This window comes from Myzus persicae, unplaced genomic scaffold, assembly GCF_001856785.1.
Source record: "Myzus persicae strain clone G006 unplaced genomic scaffold, MPER_G0061.0, whole genome shotgun sequence".
Lineage (NCBI taxonomy): Eukaryota > Metazoa > Arthropoda > Insecta > Hemiptera > Aphididae > Myzus > Myzus persicae.
This window is the reverse complement of record NW_019104355.1, coordinates 653,899-681,871: the sequence shown is the minus strand read 5'-3', so window position 1 is coordinate 681,871 and position 27,973 is coordinate 653,899. Positions and strand designations below refer to the sequence as shown.

The 27,973-nt window shown below is 32.1% G+C and overlaps 1 protein-coding gene across 1 annotated transcript in view; it reads left to right on the top strand.

The window, feature by feature from the left end:
• The first annotated feature begins 61 nt into the window (after nt 1-61).
• LOC111041440 (serine-rich adhesin for platelets-like) overlaps nt 62-27,973 on the top strand; it is a 298,777-nt gene continuing 270,865 nt past the window's right edge. Inside the window, exon 1 of the mRNA XM_022325712.1 lies at nt 62-197. Within this exon, the coding sequence (XP_022181404.1) occupies nt 117-197 (81 nt within the window). The 5' untranslated portion in view covers nt 62-116. The remainder of the gene's footprint in view (nt 198-27,973) is intronic.

The following is a 27,973-nucleotide window of genomic DNA, read 5'->3' as shown; positions in this document are numbered from 1 at the left end:
TCTCCCGACGCGGTCTAATCTCGCTTGCCGCCGAACGCCGGCCGTGCTCGCAGTCATTCCACGGACACCACCCCTATCGCACATCCGCACGCCACAGCACCGGAAGCAGCAGAGCCATGGGTACGTTTCGACAACGGATGGTCGCGATCGCAACGGTCCTCGCAGCGTTCGCCGCAGCACCGAGCGTTTCGAGATCGGTGAGTACCCGCAATTATGCACTTACAACATATTAATAAATTATTATTATCGCGATATCGTTTCCATAACGGCTCTATTGAATCGTCGGCCGATTTATAATGTCGAACGCACAATAATTCGTTATTATACGAGATTATGGCCGTAAAACAGTATAATAGCACAACCGCCATCGTAATGTTCCCGGTAGTTAGTCCATCGTGAGAGTCCGATTCATGAACCTATATTATTATCCATAAGACGTATAATATAATATGATGTTATACTTGTATTTTTTAAAAAGATAAAAAAAAACGAAATGTTTAAAAAAAAAAAAGGAAAATTCAAATTTAGCGTTTTGAAATTTTTTTTTGTTGGTTCTGTAAATCTTTTTACCGTCGAAATTCGGTAGTTAAAAAAAAACCAATTAGCCTATATTTTGGTTTCTCTTATGGTCCGTCATACATGCGTGAATTAAAATATTCTAAATACTTTCAAATGATTTTTTGATGCTTTCGGTTATCTCACTGCCTACATTTAATATGGTCTAATTAATAAATTCATATTTTTTTCCAAAATGTTCACCTCATTTTCTTGAATTTTATATGGTGATTTTGCAATGATATGTGAACAATTAATAAATGCACAACTCTTGCTAAAAATGTATTACAATGTTCAAATCGTCAACGTCTTTGGGTGTTTGAAAATATCCTTTTTGGAGGGAAACAACATTTATGTTTGGAAATCAAGTTTATCAAATGTCATACCTAGATTATATTATTTTGCTGTTGAATCTCAAAATTGTTGTCATCGTCAAAAATATATTTACAATTTCATTCTAAATAAAAATGGCGGTTCCAGACATGGCTAGTTATTATAAAAACGTTAGTTTAATCATCATTTTCGAAAAAAAAAATGAATTTGAAAAATCTGTTTATTTTTTTATACCAGAAATAGTTCGTAACAAAACCTTTTCAAACTCCAACTATAATAGCAATCCACCTCGAGTGATGTGAAAAACGAAATACGTTCACTTTTATTGTTAAAATTGATCAAAGTTATATATGAAAAGGTTAAGTTAATGTATCCGGAATTAATACGTTTTGAATGAAAAAATTATTTATGTTCAAATATTACTTTTTGGGGGATACACTATATTATTATACAACATTTTCATCAAAAAGATTGGAAATAGGCCGTTCTGAGAAATACTTTTGAAGAACCAAATAAAATATTGCAAAAAATGATAATATATACAATATACATATAGGTACAACACGTAGGTACGTACATTGACATAATTTAAAGAAGATGAAAAATACCCGTTACAAGAAAAAAAAACTATTTTTAATATTACTAAATAATCTAATAATATTTATTTTCTACGAACTTCTACAGGATTGTAATATTTTACATTGTTTTTAATGAGCGTGTCTTGATTCATTTTGACAAGATGCATTGTTACTTCCTAATTGTTATTTGAACCATTTTTAAATAATAGCACATAAAGAAGAATGAAACCAAATAATTTTGATTAGGTACTGTTGGGCATCAGACGTGAATTAATATTACATTTTTTCTTTAAAAATCCAATACATACATGAGCAGAGATAGATTTTACTTTCATTTTCCGTTTTATTATAGGTATCTTAAATTATTTGTAACTTAAAATGCATTTCAAGATCGAATAAAAAAATCGTTTCAACGTCATTTTTCCGAACAATGTTAACCGCGCTTAGAACAAACGAGCTTTTTCGTTCGGGAGGAACTATTTGTTATCATATGCCCTTTCGAATGAATTTTTATTACTTGTTGTCACTCGTCTCAATAGGCCCACGCGTATACACATAGTAAATATCAATTATACTAAGTTCAGGTCGGATTCTCGCAAATTAAAATATTTTTAATTGTTGTTTAATCACCGCATAAAAATAAGGCAGAGAAATATTGGTCTATAATCAATGTGAATAGGTGAATAATATGTTTTATCCAAAATCAAGAACGAAATATTATTTACAACAAGAAAAACATTATCGTTTAAGCGTGTTATACTGTAATATAGCATCACTATGCCGTGATGGCAACATTTATTGTCGAGTAGTTGACATAATCTCAATATTTCATCAGAAAAAAAATAATACGTTTTACACATCAATGTGCATAATGAACTTGGATAAGAAATGAAAAAAATCAACTTTGGTTAGACCACCAGTTATAGCAACGACTATATACACACTATACACGTATAATTTTATTTTTTATGCGATTTGAATTAATTAACATTTGTATTCTAAACAAGTCGGCAGGGCATAATTATTGTCGGGTAGCGATATACCGAACGTTCACGCAAAATATAAAGTCACAGCTGATTTTCGGCACGGAAATTACAATTAAATGTATTCATATTTTATACGTTTGTCGTGTAATTCCGACTTCCGTGGAGGCTTTGGTTGGCTTTTTCGTGGAAAATAAAATAACATCAAAAGGAATATTATAAGGAACACTTGAAAACACGCTGAAACACTCTTGAAAGTTGTGTGTGTTTAGTAACATCAATAGTTGTATGACTGATATTTTTCGGTTTATATTACCTAAATATTTCCGATAGTGCAAACTAAATTTTGACTTTCAAACGTCCGTTCGTTTGATTCGAAGAGAGTGAGTAGGCAGGCACATTATTTTCAATTATATCATACTCCGTATTACTTCACGACTTCTTTAATGATAATCGATTTTTTCTACTTGTCGAGAGAAAGTATACAAAACAGAAATTATAATGAATTTATTAACATATCATGACCCGGCCGGTGTTATGGCAATCGGAAATAATAAGATTGAGAGTAAGACTGTTCCGATGATAGCACTGAACGATGTATTATGTAATCATATTTTAATCCGAGGATAATATACAATTGAAGACCTCCCGTGGAGATCGGTGTATGTTACAAAAATGAAATTGTTCAGGGGAGACAAATAACTGTATATAGACCATTGAAGTCAGTTATGTGCATGTTTAGATAATTACAACAAAAATTAATTTATAATAATATGATTATTAAATTTGCGTGTTTTTTTTGTCGACTACATAATTGTGTGTAGAATTCGCGGTACTTCGGTTCCAAATAGTCTAACATCTATACATAAACGCTTTCTTGAAATCAATTTTCGGAGTTCTTAATGTACGTTTATTCATACATAACGTACATAACGTAGCACAATGTGTTGTCAACCCTGAGTCTTATCAATTAATGTAATAAAACGGTTTTTGAAAATATTGTAACATACACCGATCTCCACGGGAGGTCTTCAATTTTGTATAATCATATATAAACCCTCATCGGATTGATCGAAAAATTAACGTTTGCCAATGAGTTCGATGGGAAACCTTGATTGGCTCCTTAACGTTTTTTCCAAGCATTGCTGAATAATTAATACTCCACGGAAAGCTGGTTTCGGGACAGTCAACATTTCGGAAGCCCATCACTAATAGTTATCTCCTAACACTGTGTTCATTTTTTTCCGATCGAGCAATCATCTTCAACATAACCAACAAATTGTAATACATGACCCATAAATGTAGTAGATGATTACCATTTTTTTTTTTTTTAAACTAAAAATTAAATGTTATGTCATGTGATTATTCATTATTATTGTTTTTTTTTTTTCCATTACATTTTGTTATTTATACGGAAAAGTGAACAAACATCTTCAGGTACCTATTTGTGTTACCAAAATTTACCTACGCAGTAAAAACAATATATGTTGTGTGTGTGTGTGGGGTGGGGGGGGGGGGGAGATGTAAATTAAAGTAATGTAAACACTAAAGTAGTTTTTTTTTCAAACTCTTTTGAAAGTAAATTATTTGAAAACATCGTGTAAATCTAATTTTTTAAAAAAAAAAATGAATATAATTTTGATGCACAACACTCGTTGTTATTGTTGTCTTAGTTATTATTATTAGTAGCAATAGTGTCGTGATTGTTATTATTGTTTCTCATTATTATCGTAGAAGAGTTTATAAAATGATAAGAACCCGAAAAAATATGTCGTCGTAAATTTGATGATGGTACAATATGGTAACACCCTGACCCATCTACTCAAATAATTCCCATTACTATTAATGCTGCATGCCATGCTTTATTAATCATTTGCGCCCTTCATTATTATAATTGCATTTGTATCGAGAGTTTGGAATAGAATATGTTTCGTACATAAATTGCATAAGTATAATATATGCGAAACTTGGTAAACACGTACCCATAACTATACATCTCGATATTATTTCGTTGGTACAACTCAAGAAAAGTTACAGCAGCCATATTGTGACAATAATAATTATTATTCAAATACAAGTCGGTAGTATGCGAGTCCCCTCTCCCCTCAATACCAACCACGAGCAACACTAAAAAATGTTTGCAGAAAACAATCTATTTTCTGAAGATCGTTTAGCATTTGAAAAACTCACATTGGTAACATACTGTAGGTGTCCAACCTGTTTATCATCCCCGTCGATTAAATTCTTATTTATATCATATTCTTACGAGTACAATTCCGTATTTCTTCAGAGAGTCATCATGAGTCACGGCCCACAATAATAACAACAATAAATCGATTGCATTTGAGAGAAAAAATATCCTACATCAAAATCCTAAGCTTATGGGCGAGACGACAGTTCTTTATTTTAGTAGTAAGCTATAATACGTGCACACATATACTTAAACTCGGTTCGAGTTTAACGAATACAAATCGAAGTAGTAGAAATTCTAAAAACTAAATAAAACAATTAAACTAACACAATTTCTCGGAGACAACACTATAATTTACAAACAGCCAACGTGTGTACAAATTTAATGACACAAACAATGTACTACTTAGTTTTGGATTTCGATTTGACTAATGTTTAATTTCGTTTAATTTTTTTTAATGGTCTTTTTTTGCAATAATTGCATACTGGCCACTTCAAACATCACGAACCGCCACCGAATTATACAGTTTATATAATATTATTGTTCGAATTGTTTCGAAACACGTTTCGAATTTTTGACGGCGACAGTGCGAAATATTACGTTCTTTAATTCAAACGGTCAAATCAAGGTGGGTCAAGCAACACAAGTGTGGACAGTGAGCCACGCCGAACATAAAAATATAATTCGGTCTCTCTTTTTTTCTTCGAATAAAACTAAGTCCGTCGTAATTGCTTGAGCACTTTTGTGCTAATCCGTAAGCGCACAAAAAAATTAGCTGCCACCTCGGCGCTGTTTTCGTTTATTCGTTTATATTTTTTATCCTGGCAGCGAAATCGAGGTTTTTCAAATTTCAAGACAGCCGAAAAAATGTAATACAAAATATGACACCGGATAGCTTGCATCGTGGCTCTGTAATAGGCATATCGCGACGAAATAAAATTCATCCTAAAGGTCCAGCTCTACAACATAATATTATTATGTTTGTATGGCACGAGGTGCAGGGCTTTTACTGTTTGCACCATTTGTGTGTGTGTGTGTGTGTGTGTGTGTGTGTGTGTGTGTGTGTGTGTGTGTGTGTGTGGTATTAAACGACGACGTCCGTTTTAAACGCGACGAGTGTATTATATTATACGAAACGAGATGTAATTCAAAAGACGCCTTCAGTCCCTCTCCCCCCCCCCCTCCCCACCCGTCAGAGGATTTTGAGCCGGCGGCGGGGTGACGACGTCGTTTTCTTTCTTTCCTTCGTATTTTTTTCTTTTTTTTTTCAAACGATTAAGTGCAAAAAGCATCAAGAAATAATAACGCGATCGCGTTTGAAGAATACAAAACAACCGTTTAGGCGGGCAGCGACCGGACTCATCGTTGTCGTCGTCTATTATATGATACGCATATATACGACGATTATATCATTATATTTATCTCAATTTTTTCCCCCTTTGTTTTCGACTTACGCCTCTGGTAACGTAAAGATGACCCTTTGGGCACGAAAATAGTGTCAAATGATAGAATTTCAGTGGAGGCGATTAGTTTTGAGACAATTGATTTTTTATTTTTTGCCACAATGAAAATAATATATTATTTATATCACGGACAAATTGTGTTTATTATTAAATTTTTGCCAGAAACAAAATATGGTCAAATTTATTAACGTTTATGTTTGTTCGATCGGAAATGAAAAAACCGTTTCAATGTCCATTTATAGGTAATAGGTATGTTATATTTTAAGTTATAAGCAGAGATCGGATTTATATGCGTTTAAAACCTTAAACATGAGATGTTCCTGTGCTCTATAATTTTATCAAAATAATCTTTTACATGCAAAAATGTTATTTTTCATAAAAATGTATTAAATAGTGGAAAAACAAATAACTGCAGTAGGTAGCAGCTTATAAAAATTATAAGATGGTTAATTTAATCTTAACTTTAAAACAAATATTCAAACAATCACGTTTAATTTATAATAAAGTGATATTATACTGGTGTGGCTTTATTGCTTGATTTCATTTTAGACGTGTGATTGTAGCACATGGTTGCATACCTACAATTCAGGTTTAAGAATTCAAAAAACAATAATAATAATAATATGTTTTCAAATAACAAACATGAAAAACACATTGTAAATTGTCGAATAACAGAACAATTGTGCGTATTAAAACAATTCAGCCTTATGAATTAAAAAAAATAATGAGTAGAGGGGTAGAGAGGATTTTCGGAATTTCAATTTGCCAAAACGTACACCAAAACTTGACACCTGGACACCTGGTGCACTGCTGCACCAGTAGTTAGAACACCTAACGGGTAGTAATTGCTAATTAATGAATTTGATCAGAAAGTGTGCGAAACACGATCAGTGCTGCCCACGTTGAGCACGGGAACTGCCACCATGCTCCGTCTATGACTATAATGTAATAGATAATAGATCTAGAGAATGATTGATTTTCTTAACATTGTTATGTTCTTAATTTCTTATCAGTATCGCTTTAGGTACTTTCGTCATGATAAAAAAATATGATATTACAATGAAAATAGATTTGCATATTTTTACAAGCCATTCGATTTTTTTTTTTATAAAATATTCAAATGAAATCCAAATGCGGCAGTACATTCCTAAGACATGGTTTTTGCACAAAATATTATTCAACCTTGAAATATTCTTTTTTTATGCTGTAAAAATTTTGTACATCAGTTTATAGGTAAATGAATCGTCTAGAAAGCTGCGATTGGAGCTGCATGCTCTCAATAAAAATACGTAAATACATAAAAATCCGGTCTCTAGTTGTGACCAACTCTATGACGTTGCTCGCATAAAATTTAAAAACTTTCTGTCTGTGTAATACTTTGCAGTACAACAGTTTTAATTTAAAGCATTGATAAAAATATATTCAACTATGATGTTATGTGGCCCAGTGACTGATCATTTAAAATGTTTAATAATATTAAAATCATACGAACAGTTTTTGACGAGGATGGACGGGGCGAGATAACCTTATTGCGGAAGGTAGGTAGTATATGTAGGCACCCTTCCAAATGGCATAATAACAGGTCACACTCGTAATTTTGCCGTCACTCCTCACTCTTGATCGTTATAATATAATAAACGTTAAATAAGATAGGTTTACATTTTGGTTTAGGTGCATAGTTTGTAAATGAATTACATTTATATCATACGACTACTGCACAGGACGTTATGCATGATGGTGTACACCCAAATCTTTGTTTTAACTTTATCCTATCAAAATTAAAAATATAACTATACCTTATTACAGTGTGTAATGGTGAACGATAATAACAATAACATCGTAAAAATATGAGCGCATTTAATTTGCCTGCATTATTTTTTAGTGTTATAACTATATATAACTTTTTTTTATTTACAAGCTATCATATAGGCTATGATAAAAAAAAAATACATAAATATGCAATAGTAATAGTCTTCTGAGGGTGTTTAGACTCAATAAGTAAAGTAAAGACTTCTACCTCATATATCTGTAATAGGTACTGTTACAGGTTTTTTAATACGGTGAATCGAAAATCGTGATTTTCATAATTTTTTTTTCGTTTCCGTAAAAAACAATTGTGATTATAATAGTAATTTTTACAACCCTCTCCTGCACCACCATAGCTCATGAGAATATATGTAATGCATTTTTATCATTTCATGTGAATAAAATATATTATTTGTTCTCAAATAATTTAACTCACTTTACTCAGTATGGATAGGATGCCATAGAATAACATCACATCAGTATTCAATGTACAAAACGTATACATTTACTTCTACCGTTTAAAAATTAATTTTGGATGTTGACTTTTTAAAAGTCAAGGATTATTTTGGATTTGGATGAAATGGTTTGTAATATTTGCTGGGCCAAATTATGATTACAGAAGAAATATTATTTTTTTCTCTCACAAATAATATTTATTATTCCCGTAGGATTGTTTAGCATATTTACACGAATAAAAAATAGAAAAACCATAATATTTATGTATTATACGCATTCGAATGTTTCATAATTGTATTAAAAACGAATTGCAGTTATGAACATTTTATATTTTTTAAAATGCTGCCAAATGGACAATGATATCAACAAGGTGTGTCGTTTTACACGCAGTGCAAGTTAATTATAAATACCTGTATTAATATCCGTTTGAATATGTTTAACCAATTCGCCAACAAACGAAACAATAGTCGAATGAGTGTAAATATTTTATTATACTAATGTTTAGCAGACATAATGAGTGTTTGGCGGCTGTGAAAACATTAAATTGAAAAATACTGGTCGATGTACCGGCAGATAACACGTGGAAATTGAACGGCGAAAACGATTGCAGCGAGTTCGGTTCGACGAAAATAATATTGCGAAATACATTATGCTAAACACGCCATCACGATAACAATTTAACCGAACAAAGGATGAAGTGGAGGATACTTATTTGAGTAAAAAAATAAAAATCGAAAACGAACTCTACAATGTTTACAGTATAGGTAGACGGTTGGATATAGTGTGTAGAGGACAATATATAATTTTATTATGATAATAATTTGCTAACATATTTTTTTTTTTTTTGACCTACAATACAATAACGACATAAAATCGTATCGCTCTAGTTGTCACCCCTCGAAAATTAGATTCGACGTAAAGTGACGTTTGTTAATAAATTGTTCAAGTCGCAGTGATCGTGTGTATAAGAACTGCAGCAGTGAATTATATCTGCAGCTGTGCGCAGACATTTTCGTGGGGCAAATTATATTACATTATAACTGTGTAGAGCTTAAAAAGAAGCCAAAGCTTAATAACAGGTTGTAATTCGTTTGTTTGATCGGAACGAAGTCATTTCGTTTCATAGTGATAATAATTAGGGTGCGGATTTCTATTTACTTGCATATTCGTCGCGAATGATAATATTCGAATGATTCCTTTGTAGAATTAATATGTTACAGGACTATCTGATCATTTTAAGCTACGGTTGATATTACATATTTTCGCGTATTTAATCTTGATCACATATTTTCATCATAATATTATGCTCGTGTTACATAATATATTTGTTAAATATTGAGCTATTTACAAAATGAATAATTTATCGCTGTTTAATATTGTGTGTTATCTTCCCCTGCAGGTTAAAAAATTATATCAGAATTTTCCGAAGTTGATTTTTCGATAACAACTATAAAAAAAAACTTCCTCAAAGCACCCAGTCGTGTAAATTTATTTAAAGAAAATTTCCCCGCAAACACCTCTTCCCTCGGAGCCATTGATAACTCGCTGCGGTAGGTACTTGGTTACATGCTGCTGCATTTTGTTGCGACAATTTTAGTGTCACCGAAAATGTGATTTCCAAACTTGAAATATATGTGATTTCAGCATCTCAATTCCAACGAATAAATATTCGATTTCATTGTATTCTTAATTAAAGTTCATAAAATAGTAATAAAATGTAGTTTTGTATAGTTTATATTTACCTACCTACTTATTTAATATGCTCACTTTATAATTTTTTTTCAAGAATAAAAACATTTTTTCTTACATATCTTGTATTTTTAATTAAATATTTTTGAATTTTTAATACATACAAATCCGCACAGTAGTGATGATAATCAATAACTACCATTACAGTAGTCGTTTATTGCATTAGATCGTTCAATCGAATTCGTGTAAATATTATGTTTTTCTGAAAAGTCAACCTTCCCCCGCGAGTACAATAAACCGACACAGGTACTTGGATTACCATATTTCATAAAAGGTAGAAGTATTTCTCGATAAAGTTACGAGCTACGAAACCGCGATCATAATTAAATTGCATCGCGATATAATCGATCGCTGCAGGATTGAATTCGATACTTAATATTGCCAAAACTTACTTGTTTTTTTTTTATCGCCATCGCGATTACATTGATTACGAGCAATAACAAACGACAGCGGATTAGTGTTCTCGTGTAAATGTGCCATTTGAAAAACATTATGTTTACCTATTATATTTTATTCACCGGCATAATACTGTGGATCGTTCAGCTTTTCCGCAGCGATTCCCTTCTAATTATTGTGCGTATGCGAAGTCAACGCGATTGAACTCTAATTAGATTACCTCCACGATGCTCAAAACGGCTACTGGCACACACGAACACTACGCCACTCTGACGAGCTGCGGGGTCGTGGATTTATTTATTCGAAATCATCCCCCCGGCGAATTAATTCGCTTCCGATATCATGCGATGTATATTGCCCGGTCGCTATATACAGGTATGAGCCACGAGGGTAGCTTTTGTGCATACACCCCCCCCCCCATCGGCACCACCCCCCCCCCGCATTGTGGGGCTGCTGCAGATGTGCGGAATATATATACGTCGACCGTGTATGTACCCGCATACCTTCTTTTTATCCTCTTTTAATATTCGTGTACATGATCAGTTTTGGTTGATTTGTTTTCTCCTTCGTATACGGCGAAGTGAACTCTGACATGGGACAGACCTTTATTTTCTTTTTTTTCTTTGAACGGCGGCTGCACGTGGCGTAGGTATATTCCGCATGCACGTGCCGTTGTGTTTATACTCGTATACTTGGGCGGTAGCGGGCGAAAGAGGAAACGAAAATAATTAAATTATCCAAAAAAAAAAAAAAAAGGTTTTCTTTTCATAATTCAGACGTCTCATTAGATCGTGTTTTATTGCTTTTTTTTCGACGAACGGCGAATTTTCCACAGACAACGCTTAAATTGATTATTTATTATTTATAATATTATCGATCCCTTTAAGGCCTACCATGGGAGTACCCGTGTAATATAATATATTATAAGATAGTATTATATTATGAGATGTGACTAATGGAAAGACTTGACGGATGAAAAGTGGAAAATTCATACTATATAATAATTAAATATATTTGTATATTTTATACTGCACATAAATAATTTGAGATGTAGGTACCTATAATTAATGTCCTATTAATATTTACTATTTTTTTTTAAATTTATTATTGTATCGCAACATTCTCAAGAAGGATATTTTGAAAAATGTTATTATGTTTCAAATTAATTAATTTACTTCTAAAAAGTATTGATTTAAAAATAAAATAAAATACTTAACGTGAATAAAAATGTATCAATATTTTTCAATAGGAAATAAGATTTTCGGATTGACTCCCTATCTTGAATTTAAAAAAAATAAATGTAACGTTATTTATAATTATTTTATATTTAAAATATAAAAACAATTAAATGTATCCTGTACTCGTAATACAAGTGTCAATATAAGTTATATATACACACATTTTGATTACAAAAAAGTGTTGTCAGAACGTTTAATTGCATCTCAAGTGAGTTCCGTTAAAAAGAAATAAAATAATAAATTTAATGTTAATTTGACTAAAAAATATCAAATGAGCATTTCATTGATACAATTAAAAAAATGTGTTAGCATGTCCTATAATAATTATAAATAATAATCCTTACATTGTATAGGCAATACTACGGGTAATTCTATAATAATAAATCAAAATTTTAGCCTGTATATTTATGTCGTTTAATTTCCATTATATTTTATCACTGTCATTGTCGACATGAAACTGTAAACAATAAAATGTATTTCTAATTGACTATCTTTTAAAATCTCAAAGAAATTGATCATCTCAATCACAAGAAACAACTCCATAATATTAACTACCTACCCATTAATATTATTATTACCTACCCAAGTAATAATTTATCGTACAATAACGTCGTTTTAGTAAAATCATAAAAAAAATAAGTGAGGTATCCTTGGGACTAGATGGGGGGGGGAAGGGGGGGGTGAGCATTCTGGCCCCCACTTATTATAACCTATAATATGTACCCACACGCCGAACACTAGACACATATTCTATTTTACCACAAAGTTTTTATTTACCGAGTTAGGTAAACTTCTTATGCCGAGACTTCACAGTCAGCGCTGTCCGAGATAAAAGTTAGTCTACGGGGAATTTGATTTTTATGTCTGGAAAAATATTGAAAAAGTAGACGTGTAATACACATGTACCTATACATAGGTTACGCATGTCGGTTAACCTATATACCTAAAGACCACGTCGGTCATTCTCCGTATTCCGTTTGTGTCCAGCGAGAAACTTTTAAAGTAGGTAGTACTACAATAAAATTGTATCGTGCACATGACAATATTAGAAAACTTTCGTCCGGCTGGCGACGCACTTGACGGTTTGTTGGGTCTACAACGAAAATGAATGATATTTCGTTATGCGGATGATTGTTAACTATATAATATGCATAATTAAACTGCGAACATATATTGTGCTCACCCCGATATTATTCGTCGACTGTGTTATTTTGCATTTTTTGAGTTTTGTAGATGATTATATTTGTGAATGTAATTCGATTGTCTAAGAATATTATCGGTTGCCATTAAAAATGTCTATTTTTAAAAAAGAAAACTTCCATTAATCAACGTAGATTTTCGAGAGAATTTTTCTACCATTCGTTTGATTGGCCATTTGAAAAACAAATATTGAAATCAAAGTACTACGAGGATGTGGAAAAAAATCGTCATTCAGAGGCTCAATGTTAAATTTGATATATTTAAGACAAACTCCATATTGTAGAGCATAATTTAATCGTACAAACATGTTACTCATATCTGAAGAAAATATCATCCCTTGTGTGAAATTCCGTGCTAACCAGCTTGGCCGCGTGCTTGTGCCTTGTCATTTAGACTGTATCATTGCGGTAAGTACGACGTATCCACATTCCACCACACCGCCGTAATGTGATTTTTTCACGAAGTAGGTATGAGTTATTGTGAATATTGTGAAAGTACATTATTAGTGTGGTGTGTACCATTGTGATGCCTATTTCGTATCACGTATCCAAATCTAACAGTTCAAGTGAAATTCGATCTTTTTTTCTGCACGTTGAAATGCACAAAGTCAGCCATCGGCGTCAAAACGTATATAATATATGTATATATCATGTATTTATTGTAGTTTCGTGTGTGTAATATGAAAAAAATCGATTTTCATAAATAATACCAATCCATTAGGAGGGTTCTTTGTCAAATGTATACATTATTATATGTATATATTATTAAACATAATATAATATTTCCCCGTACATTTATGAGTTTCGAATGAAATGCCACGGTCTTTTTTTTATTTTTCCCGAGATAGTGTTACAATAAAATATGGTAAGTACGATTTTCATTAGACAAATTCCTTGGAGGAGAGACTTTTTACTGAGGGCTCACGAATTGCCTCCTTTGAATTTTTTTTTTAAAAGGTTACCCGAATTGCCTCTCAACACAAAACTATTATTATTCACTTGATTTGTCTCATATTTTAGGTATTGATCCTGTAGTTGTACTGGAATCTCTTCCGATAACTATAATTGATCTTTTAATGAGATTATTAGAATCTTACATTATAGGAAATATTAATAAATTAAATAATAACTACAATAAATAATACCTATGTACGCTGTATAAAGATTTTAGTAAATATACTGTTTCAAAAATTAAAAAAAAAAATCAATGAAATATAATTTTTTTATACAGTCGAAAACTTAAGTATATATATAATTATAAATATTTTAGTAAACAGCGACCGGCACAACAGTTATGCGTAATTAATAATAATAATAATAAAAAATAATAAATAGTCAATACAGAGATACAATAATTTAGATGAATTATAACTCAGTTGTACTGTCAGTCAGGCGGGCACTTGAAGTTTGTTCAAAGAAGGGTAGGTGAGTAGGAATATTGTTGAGTGATATAATATAAAGTACAATAATATAACTCGACCGTAATTTATTCAAGCGATTTTTGAAAAATAAGTACAATGTTTATTATTTATAATTAACTGTAAGGTATCTTTATTTAATTATAGTGCAGTATAAAAATTCGATTTGCAATAACAATTTCAAATTTATTTGTTTTTCGTTTTGCAAACCCATTGATAACTTGTTCTACACTTACAGCAATGTCCTTATGTGTGTGCGTTAAAGCTAATCCAGTTAATCTACTTTCGCCTATTCGTGATCTCAACCATGTTTCCAATCTACGAATTAAAAACAATAAGACATTACCGAACATGCAAAGCATTTTGAAATTCGGATGCAGATGTTTTCATCGGTGTAATAATAATAATAATAGGTAGATTTCAATCACGAGACATGCTACCTATACAAAGATACTGTAGGTACCACATTATTGTCATGCACAATAAATATTAAATAATTTTAAAATTAAATAATTTAAAAAGAAAACCAAGAGGATAGGGTAACCTCGCCACGTCCTCCACCCCCCCCCCCTTGCCTCTAGTAGACACGACTCACTACCACCTCACTCGCGCTTCGAGTTACGGGCGGAGGGTACTGAATCGTCGTATGAATGGCACTGCGATAGACCTTAACGTGCACTCTGAAACAATAAAATGACAAATCAAATTCAATCGAACCTATGCCCGATGGGTCAGTGTTTATCGATTGCCCACCAGCCAGAATATATTATTGTAGGCAGCGTCGGAACTTTTGAAAACGATGTGCGCCACCGAAACATCATCAGCGACTCGATATGCAAATCCACATACTTGTGTGCGTGTGTGTGGCAGGGGCAACAGATGTCTGAAAAACGCTTATTACACGGGGGGAGGCTCTGGGCGTATAATAATAATAACAATAATAACAACAACAACAACAACAACAACCGTCAACCACGTTTTTCGACAAAAAACGGGTTAAATCGTCTGTCAGCGGTGACGAGGATATTATATTGCTTTCGGCAGCTAGGGCTCGACCCCGTCATAAAAAACACCACTCCCCCACCCCCTCTCTAGCTGCGCGTAACAATTTAAAACGCAAAAGTTTGTACGGCCGTCGTCTTGTATATTTAATTTCTTAAGTTTGCCCCGTCAACGGTAAAGTTGTAGAGGGATTACTACCCGACCGACATAAAACACACCGCTGCTGCACTTATCACGGTACACTCTGCACATAGACGCGTAGGTATGTCATATCATGTAGTAAACCGTTGAACATCATTATTATAATAATATTATTATTATTATTATTATCATTATTATTTTTATTATTATTATTATCATTATTATTATTATTATTTTTATTTTTATTATTATTATTATTATATCGAGTATGCGACGTGTGCTCCAGACAGCCGCTGCGGGGCGACGGGGAATGTGACCGGCTAAATTCGGAGATGATTGACGCTATTATTATAATAGTACAACGAGAGTGCAGTGGCGTTGTCGTAATAGTTTTATTACAATCGTCGTGTATGATAGTAATATTATGACGGCTGAGTTGATTTCGAACTGCACGTGTCAGAAACTTTCCACTGATTCGTGGCGACTGGGGCTCCAGCAAGTCGACCGAGCTATACCGCCCTCGGTCACCGCCAACAACCCGCAGTGTCCGGAATGTTTACTTACAAACCGAACCCGTCCATCGGAAAGACGTCCGTTTGATTATTTATTTAGTAAGACGCTTCAAATTATTTTTTTGGAAAATGATGTCAGGTTGGAAATCCGTCATTATACTGTCCCTGTTTCCTTGTCCATCCATATTCATTAAAAACTATTCAGTTACCCACATATATGAATACACAATTAAGCATATTTTTTTAATATTTCTATACAGGTATTATAATTTTAAGACTTTAATAAATTATGTGATTCCATACAGATAACTATTATTCAATTGTTATTTTATTACAAATACATTAAAATAATACTGTGTCTAATCACACCGAATTATAGGTTCCTATACCTACAACCTACATATCAGTATGATCGTGATGAAATCAACGGTATAATAACATTATACAGCCATGAAAGACATATTTTATTTGTTAAAATAAGAAGTATTGAAGTCTTTGAATTCAAATCTTCGACGAATTAGAATCGTATAAAAAAAAATGCATTGCATGATGACCTCGAATATTTTTTCGCAAAATCATCATTTCATTCTTTTTTTTTCGCCCACGCACATTTATCCGAGTGAACAGATATTTCAATATTAAAAATGTTTTGAGAGAGATTTTTCATTCATTCACCAACACACATTTGGTAATTTTGTTACGTCATTATACATGTAAGATAAAAAAAAAAATGATTAAAAAATGTTATAATTACAAAAATAATAATAACAATAAAATATGTCAAAAGTTATTAGAATTAATATTATATTGATTAAAAAATTAAAAAGTGATACCCATAGATGATACAGCATAAGGAATAAGAAATCTGCTCAAGCTTGCGGATATTAAATTAATTATTAATAATTTATTTAAATGATATTTTTGCGAGGGACAATGTATAGTTTACATTATATGCAAAAATGTCAAAACTGTCTAAACAATAAAAACACAATATAAAGTATATAGATAATTCATAAAATCTAAAATGTTAGGACACTAGGTACTTAGAGTCATATGTAATAATATTATGTTTAAATATTGTATAAGATATCTAGGAAATCGTATTAAAATTGTCATCGTATGTGTTTTATAATTTAATGTTAAAATGAATATACCTACGTATTATCTACCTACCTGGTTCGAGTCCGAATTCGTCCTATACCTGCGACGATTATTTTTTCAATTACAATAAAATACTGGAAACATTATACGTCCCACCAGAATTAATGGTTCACCATAAATTCGCAACAACTCTCTAGCGGGTTTTCAATTTTCTTGAAAACTGTAAATATCCACACACGAACACACACACACTCTTTTAGACCACGTTACCATTTCCATCGTGGCAAACATTAGTTGCAAGCGAGCCTATTAACCGGCGCCATGGTATAGGCCCTGTTTTTTTTCCATTGATGTCTGAAACTCAAACTCCGATATCGTGAGACGAGTACCTATAATAATAATAATAATAATAATAATAATAATAATAACAAAAACGTCTTAAAATAGTAATAATATTGTAATGAACCGTTATCCCAAAACTCCCATGGCTGAGAAGTGCACATAATATCATTATGGTGTAGTAGTATCCAGTGGCAGCTTGTGGTGAAACAGCCTCACTTCAATAGTTGGAGAGAATCGAATAAACCGTTTTTTCGGTGCAAATAAAGACCTTTCTTCGGGTTAACGTTAGTTTGTCAATCAATTCTAACAATATTTCGAATTAACCGTTGATAAATAATAACGCTATATATACGACGAAAACAATTTCATTAAAGCGATTGTCCCAATTTGAGAATTATCGGAGCTCTATCAGACAATGTTGTTATTTTGGACATTACGACTGGGTATGTATTTTGAAACGATTTTTAACTCCCAAGAGTCTTGAAAATATCTACAGCACCAAATATTAGGACGGTGATCAACCACTACGTAGTTTTTCATACACCTCATGGCATGTGGATACTGGATTGACTCAAATCGGGGACTGGAAAATACTTCCAGAATTATGAAGTAATGATCAAGAAAAACGCGCCGCTTTATATTTTCATTGCGCTTTTCTGCAAAAACATTTTTTGAATATTCTGACGATACAAATAGTAATTCGTTTTGATTTTAAATTAACGTAGTACTTAATTTTCTACATTATAGAAGTGAAAGTGTTAACTATGTATTAAGTTCGAAATAAATATTCAATGTTTGAGCTAGGGTACGGTCTTGATGTGTCGCATTATCACAGTCGTTGAGATGCAATTTTAGAGTAGAAAAAAATGTAGAAAAAAACAGTTATTGGACAATTTCGGATATCTGATAACGAACATTACACCAGTATATATGTGTATAGTGATTTTTTTGAATAGTATTCTAAAAAATTAAAAATTACACAACGATTCAATGCATAAAATAATCAATCAAACGAATGAGCTACTGAAAACTCAAGAGACAGTCATAGAGACCGCAGTTTGATGTATTTATTAAAGAGTATTTACTATTTACATCGTTTTTTTTTTCGAAACCTGATGATGTCTTGTAGACAATATTATTTCTCGAACAAAAGTGTATCTGCCGCTTAGGTCCACCGATCGTTGATTTTCCCGTTTCAGGTCACGGGGTGTTCGAACAACTGTGGTTTTGTATCACTACAGTATAAGGATATATTTTAAAAATGATAAGGATTTCAAAAACTATACTGGTCAAGAACGGCTGTCGAGCTTAATGGTTTATCCATTTTATAAATTGTTCAGTTTTTTTTTTATAGTTGAGCTATTAATAGCTATGTAATCATCGTATTGTGTATTTACACTTGAGTGGATAAAATGCATGAATATTCGTCAATCATTGATTTCACGATGAATTCAAATCTGTTTTCAAAGTCTGGAATATACACATACTTTGGGGTATAGCAATCGGTTGTATAAAATTAAACGAGTTTGAAAAGACCGATACAACTGCTATCTTGTTTTTCAAGCATAATTTTCTTAAACAACTTCAGAATGAATGCCTTCATTTTATGACAGGCGTGATGTAGCAGCAGGATGTGTTGATTAAAAATTAATGTGGTGTGCGGGGGCTTTAACCCACACTGACCTAACCTATAAATAAGGTATACGTCGGTGGCGATGCGTTTACGTCTGGAAGAATTTCATTTCGCACGTTAAACATGCTCACGTCATATTATGTGTATTCGGGGAGCCTATATACTCCGGAGTGTTATTATTACACTCGAACAGGCGCGAAATGGACGACGGAAAGCAGTGGCAATCATATACCGTTTGTACACATGACACACATTTGGGCGAAGAACGGTGGTACGAACAAAATACGTATGGATATAAAAAAAATACATTAAACGGTCGACATTTTTTAAGCACGCGTCGACCACGGCGGCGTGTTAAATATTCAAAAAGATTTTCGTCACACCTGTTCGCGGTTACCTACGATGCACCTTCGCTGCCTCGGTCGTATGGATAATGTTCAACAATGCATGGTAAATTTTACTCTATGCTAAAATGCTAACGATTTGATTGAGTATTATTACTACCATAATTAAAGTTTCTCGTAGAAGTACACGGAGGTAAAATACTAAAATCTAATAATTATATAGTATATAGGTACACCGGTTGATTCGCTGAGCATGCTCACCGTCATCAATTGAATTATTCCAGATCTGATTTTTGAATTTTTCAATTACACTTAAAGACCATGTTTCCAATTCGTGAGATTTCCTGTACGCTTTCTTAAGCTGCACGAGTCTCATATGGATGTACGAATTTCTGTTTTTCAAATGACAACTGCCATTTTCTACTATATAGATTATCCACTAAATAAAATGGAAAGTAAAATAGGACGGTTATCATTTGAAAAAAAAACCCGGGAGCTCAACGGTTAGGTCGGGAGCAGTTGGGACAAAACATCTCTTCAATTTGAAAATGTAGTCATTAAGTAAACTTAGAAGTTCCAAATATCATACATAATTTCAACACCGTATACAGCTTCAGAATTCTGACGATATACCCCAACGAGTTAATATTATGTTTTCCATTGATTGGACACATACATTCGGCATTGCCAGTTACTACATATTATACTAGTGGATGGCTGTTAAAAGTACACGACCTTAGCCGAAATTATTAACTAACCTTAAAGTTAGACGGCCCTTTCGATTAAACTATGTTTCGAATGTCCGACGTGCATATTATCAGTTATTCGTTAGGTTAGATATTACATTGTTCGACACCTCGTATGTGTAAAGTATGTAATTGCTGTTATGATTTGGAGTGCGATCAAAAATAATCTTAAGTCATCGACGAAATGGAGACGCTCATATTATATGTGCGAAAATCGTTTCTTTTTGTTAGTGCTGGATTTGAATTATTATTATTTATTACCGGCCCAGCTGTTCACATTAGTGCTGTTCATTTATCGGAGTTAGATGCTTTTCTACATTTTAGTCCAAAATGTTTTTGGTACATATCTTGTTTTGTCCTCCAGATAAACTTTCCATAAATAATAGTGAATATTTTTGTTATTTTTGATTTTGTTGTTACTTTTTTATATCATTCCACATTTGTTGACTTCAGATATGTTTGGAATTGAAATTTTATTAAAATACCAATTCACATAGACGATTATAGCCACTGGATTTAGATTGCGTCTACAAATAAACCAACAATTCTAAAAATAACTGACGGTTTCACGAGTCTGTTTTTCTGTGTGGCAAGTTTTCATTGTGAAAACTTAACTGCTCCGAATAACCCTAACCTGCTTATAAGACCTGAGTTTTAAAAATCTTGGTGTAGAAATGTTAAAACTATTAACACTTCATTTCTGTATCCACATTTCAAAAGGGGAAAAAAAACTATTCTTGTATCATCTTCATATAAACATTTAATGTTTAAAAAAATACAAATATAAAAACGAAAAACAATGTGGTGCAATTATTATTATTGATGTATATATAATATATATATTATATACTATCAATTGCTGTAGAAACGGCAATAATACGATTTTAAAAAAAAAAATTCAGTAACAAATACCTTAGATAATTTTCTATGGGCACTTATATTATACCTATACGCGGAATACAATATTCTACGTTTGAAGATCAGAATCATTTCCAACGAGCAATTCATTACTGTTTCGTGATAAAGGTATCCTCAAAGGTTAGGTTAGGTATACTATCGGATACGCCTTCACATCACTACAAACGTGAAGTATTTTTATACCTTCAGAATGTTGGAGTTCTTGGCTCAACTTTTTCCCGGAGCTTTATTCGACTGAAACCGTTTTAGGGCCAATTTTAAAAACATGAGCCGTTTCGTGAGGCGACTCGCGGATTGTAGACATGTAACTGTTCGGAGATCCGATATCATACTTCAAAGGTAACAATATTTTATGTATTTTTTTATTTTTTAACTGCCGACAAGTCGTCATCTTTCAATGATGCGGCTATCGAAAAAAAAAACTAGACTGATGGAACACAAGATACATACAGCAAGTCGCTGGCCACTCGCTTCGCTTAGCTTTGCTCGGCGCAGAATCGTATATAATATAAACGATGGGATTTAATCGAAGTCAAATTCGAAAACACAAATAGAATATCAGTATACATTCGAAAACCGTTTATTGACGGTCGCGAAAACTGTTCGATGCTTGTCGGTATTTTTTTTTTGACCACTGAAAAAGTTTAAAAACAACCTCTTTGTAGTCGACCACGTGAACTCAAAATCCTATCCATGAAGTTACCGCTACTACACTACTCGTTACTTTTCGAGCACTACAGAAAATCGTATCCCTGGAAAATCAGGGAAATAATCAAAATAAATCATTGTAAGATAAATACTCCTCCTTTAATGATTAGCAATCTAAAACGGTAAATACAGAAAACGTGTGTAAACGTTGACAATTTATGAACAAATATTGGATATTTTCGGCAACCGAGACTTTCGAATTTTCAATATTTTTACACAATAATAACTAACAATGTTAAATTATATTAGTCCTTAAAATAGTAAAAAACTTGATTTGAAAATATAGGTACGGCGTGGAGTAGAGTGTTATACAAATCAAAAACTATAATATTTAACTGATATTTAAGTTTAACGCGAATGCTCAATCACGCGTGATGTTACATTTTTGGAAAATTATATTTGACTAACTGGGAAAGCCTAATAGTAATTACAACGGGAATTCGGACTTAAATATTAGTCGACAAAGAGCAGCTGCATAATAATAATACCATGGGCATGGACAATTGTTCTAAAATAAAATATTCCTTTCCAATATTCATTTCATATATATACGTAGTCATTAAAAATTTAAAACCGATAATATTGTTCGACTTGTAATCTGTTTTTTTTTCGTCCATAATAATTAAACTGCTGCAAGTTATACTGAGAAATCATTCTGATTTATTGAAAGTAAGGATTGTACCTACCTCGTAATGAAAAACTTCACTGCAATAGTTGTGTTCAATTTACTACGAAATCCTTAACCTTTACATTCGAAAAACGATCGTGAATGGAGACGAGAAGGCGGCGTAGCTTCTAAATTTCTAAGAAAATAATATTATCGTATTTTTATGTATTATCTATTACCAAGTATTTTATTTTTCTACTATTATAATGTCTAGTACACTATGCTGGAGTTATTTGAGCCCAAATCATCACATAGGTATATTATATTGTTAATTATTATAGTATTCAGGGTGATCCATTTAATAGTGTTCACTAATTATTTCGAAAAGTATTAACTTTTTTTTTCTTAACTTTTAGATTTATGCCTTTCTAAAACTGTGTAATATTTAAATTTTTTTCACCCTTATATTTATTGGTGAAACCACTATCACCTTTTGATTTTCAAACGGGAACACATGAAAAAATGGTCATAAATGAATGAAATTATTCTTTTTATGAATTTTCCCATTAAAATTTTTTATGTTTCGTTATTTGGTCTGCAAGATACAGTTCCTTAAAGTTTGGTGGTTTAAGGAGGTGTTATAGTTGGTAATGCTACAAGCACCCAGCTATACAAATAATCAGTTTTCTACTAGGTAATCATTTGTCGTAATAAGGTATGTCTAATTAGTCGATATGCTAATAAGTGATTCGGGTTCAAAGTACAATAGTTTTCACTTATTAATTGTTACCTTGGGTTGAACGGTATCGAGTTCATTACTTATAGCACCTGGTCTTTACAAATTATTGAATAGTATAATCAACACCTCCTTGAACCATCAAATTTTAAGCAGCTTTATCTCGCAAACGAAATAACGAAACATTTTACTGCTACTAATATTCATAAATAAAATGATTTTATTAGCGTATGATCTTTTTATCATATTATGTTCCCATTTGAAAATGAAAAGTTGATAGTGGTTTCACCAATCAATATGAGGGTGAAAAAAAATTAAAATTTTACACAGTAATAGTAAAGCATAAATCTAAAAATTTTTAAAAAAAGTTAATACTTATTGAGATAATTAGTGAACTCTCTTAAATAGATCACTTTGTAGGTACATATAATATTGTTTATGACTTATTAGTCAATAACGACAGCAGTCCGTAAGTTTTGTGAATGACTTCGTGGTGTGATTATAGGTTAACATAATTATAAATATTTTTTAAATTTCGGTTACGGTTATTTCGTTAGACAAAAATGCTTTAATATTTATTTTTCGTTTAAGAATCGATTTCGTCAACACGTGAACTAGCTTCAAATTGAAATCAAAGAATGTATTCTTTTTATTCGTAGTGTTTTTTAGTATAAATTACTCTCCTGCAAAATTCACCTTTTGACATGCTGTTGTTTTCATTAGATTTTTAATAAAATTACGTCTGAGTTGTCTACTTTACGACCAATACTTTGGCACTAGTTGACCATGAGAATTATTGAGAGCATGATGATTACAACACTACTGTATAACTGTATATTTCGAGTTAAAAGTTCGATGTTCTTAGAAAAGTCTGCAAGAAATACGTGTTTATTATTATCGTATTACAGTATTACACCATTACGGTCAGCTACAGAAGTTTGCAGTGAACATGTTTTGCGAAAAGAATAGGCCTTTGCAGTGCAGGTGGTTGTGCGGGGGTTATTCGCATTAGCCGGTCGCACGTGATGCGAATAAGAATAAACATTAAAAGACAATAAGGTAGCGCCGGAAACAATTAGATCGAATAGAAAAGTGGTTAAATAAAAAGACAATCATTTTCGAGGGGGCCGTAAATGCGTTGTAAAGGAACGCGTGCGCACATCACATTACTGTTGTGGATATATACAGCGAGTGTACCAGACGAATGCCGCTGAATTCGTGTAAGTAATTGCATCGGACTTCAAATAACGAATTTATCAACTGCACTTTTTTTTTAGCGTTTGTACAGATTTATCCGAACTACAATTAAAACGGAGTTGAGGGAGTTCTGATGGATATAGATTTAACCCGTTAAAGACGTATATTATAAATTCTTCGCGATTATTTGTCTTTTTTTATTGTATTATTTGCCATACGACTGTCGAATAAGTAGGTCGTTTAGATGATAAGTAATGGGTGCTTAATATAAATATTATACTTAATTCAGTCATAATGTTTGGATAAAATGCGATTAAAATTTGTGAGTACAAAATGGTAAAGATAAGTGAACTCCAAAGAATGAAAATAAAATATTGTCCACTGAATGAACTTTCATTTTCAAAATAAACAATACAAATCAATTGAGTTTTTATTTCAATATAATATTAAAAACAAACGGAATTCAAATCATTCTTAGTTTTTTTTTTCGGAAAAAAAAATGTTTAAAAGATGTTAACGCGCATCTATTTTTCAGTTCATACCAATTTGGCAATAGATAATAAATGATGACCATAAAATAAATTTATGTTTGCACATCTAAATTATTTGTAAAATTGTATTATAAGGTATTAAGGTTATAACCTCAATAGAAAACTGTTCTTTGTAAATAGTTAAAATCCAGTCATGGCTGTTCTCATCTTACTGCTGTCTTTAACTTGGGTTGGGGTTTAATTATTGTGATGAGGGCTAAAATCTCTGTCATATCCCATTTTTTCAGTTCAGTTTGGTATATTATTATTAGAATTAGGATGCTTATGCACCAAGAAGTATGAATTAAACATTTTTAAATATTAATTATTTAATGAATATTAGAGGCGTTTAAACAAGAGAAACATATATATAATTACGAGTTCTATTAAAATTCTATTCCCGACAATAAATAAGTGATATTTTGTATGCCATGTTAATGTATTATTTTATATTTGTTTCCATATAAAACACCGGTGTAAAGCATTTCTAAAGTATTAATTAGGTTTTCTTTTTGTCAATACATTCAATTTGTATTTATCAAAAACATAAAACAAGTGATTAAAACCAGAAAATGTCAAAATCTTAACATAACAAAGTAGCTTATATACTAAATTTCGGTAATAGTGTAAGTATATGCAAAATAAAATTTTGATATTTGAACTATCATGGATAGAACAAAAAATATTCTATCTAAAAAAATTGCAACAGGAGAGCCTGAAAAACATGAAAAATCATTAATACCTTAACCATAATAAGTATTATTTTGATAAAATAATACCACTTTTACTATTATATAATATATTGTATAATTGGTACACATAGCTGATTATTTTTTACTGTGAAAATAATTTAAAACGGAAAGTGTTACAGAAATGAAGGTATTGACGTTATTTTTTTTTTCTTTATATAATTTAATCGTTTTACATTAAAAATAATAACTACTCAATAAATTTCAACGATATTTTTCTACAGTAAATTATTACTTTCCGACGATGCAATGCAATCGTTAACGCTTCGCCGAGACAATTACGTATTTTATATTTTAAAATGAATTAGCGAAAATGTCTATAGCCACTGAATAATCAATAAATTATTATTTTTTTTTGTATTTTATTTTTTTAAAGGATAAAAATGTTGTATTTGATGTACAAAGTAGAGTATATATATATTATTATTAGATTATCGATTTTTCTTTAAATATCACAAATAATAAAACGTTCTTCTGTTTTGTTAATACACATGAACATTTTTTTTCTCTTAAAGTCAGAAGTTTTTGTTTGAAATTTTGGAAAAAGTAAATTTGTCATTGTTATTTTTAATTATATTTTTATTTTGAAATAACGAAGCAGAACGTTTTCCTGGAATCGTAAGTCGTAACAAATACCGAATATTGATCCACACGATTGGTCATTTAAGTCATCATATTCGAAAATAGTGGCTAGGACGTGGAACACTGTAAATGGGGTTCATCGCATTAATGCGGTGTTTCGATTTACCAATCATTTCAATATTGTCTACGACAGATTATGTTTTTATTCCTGCAAAATAATCGTCAAGTGGCTCATCATCAGCACACTACTTTACAATGTCGCGCATAATATTAAAACAATGTGTCTGAAAGCGCGAGAACCGATACTTATGTCGATAAAAACATTGCTCTGTGGTGTTCTCGACGCGTTTTACCATCGACGAATTCACGAAGTCTTCCAACGAATGGGATTAATATCATGACGTATAATATCATACGCCAAACGTAGTAATGAACCGTAAATGTGTATATTTTACGTGTGCATAGCTGTGTTTCCAGAAGGTCCAGGTATCGCGATGCGTGAGGGAGGCTTGGAGTTTGTGCTCCATGATTTCGGAACGGCATATTATAATAATATAGTTCTGGTGGAAAGGCGAACTGATGTGGATGCACCAACTTAATCGAAGATGAGGTTTTATCTGTTAACGATTAAAATCATGTAAATACCGTCGGATTTGGCACTCGTAGAATGACCGTGCCAGGACGGAGGGATGAGACCTAAGGAGTATGGGTACAGCCCTAATTAAACCGTCGTAATATTAGCTTATATTTTTGTCTTGTTCGAATCGTCGCTAGTATATTATTACTATATATATATTATATATATATATATATACAATTGTAATTATTTTCATGTTTTTGAATTCCATTTATTCCAAAGTCTAACTTGTATTATGAAAGGGGGATATCACGGTATATAAGTCACCTCACCGAACATATACCACCAAAACCACCGCTGCAGTGATGTATTACCATAATAAGTCAGTACCTATCACGGAAACGTTGAAATCCAAAACCAGAAAAGTTACTGGTAATACTTAATACGAGTGCAGTGTTCATAATTCGTTTAAAACTTGAGTGAAATATCCATGTGAAACATGATATCATAATACCATAATAGTTACGTATTTATGCTGTTTTGTTTTTAAGTATGCACAATCTGGAGTGGCCCACGCACATGCGCATAAGTGTGGAACAGCGCGATCAGCGCCTACCCACGTTGACCGCGGGAACTACCACCATGCTCCGGTTGTGAGTTTGAGGTCTACGATAAATACACGTTTTTTTTTTAAGTAATCGAAATCATTTTAGCAGTGCTAAATTCAAATTTTGCATTTTTTAAGAATAATAAACACCCACAACACCCACAATATAGCAGCATATTATGGTGATGTTGGGCTACTATATACGTGTCCTACCATTGTTTTGTTATATTGTACGGAACACGTGTAACCCTAAAAAATCTCACACCTTACCCACCATTTCAAATAAAAAATCAGGAAAAATACTGTAACGTTCTAATTCCTTCACTTTCAAGCATAACGACAAATTAAAAAAATCATTTCTCGTTTTAAATTGTATAGTAATTATTGTAGGTACTGAGTATAATTATTATTTATTAGAATACGTGTTCAACGATGTACCAATCAAATTTTACCTTCCATGGATAATAATTCGTGTTTACAACACAACCATAACGCAAGATTTAAGTGTCTCTGTTAATTGTTTGGGAACCACTAGTATATTATTTTTACCAACTAGTAGTATACCTATCTAATAAA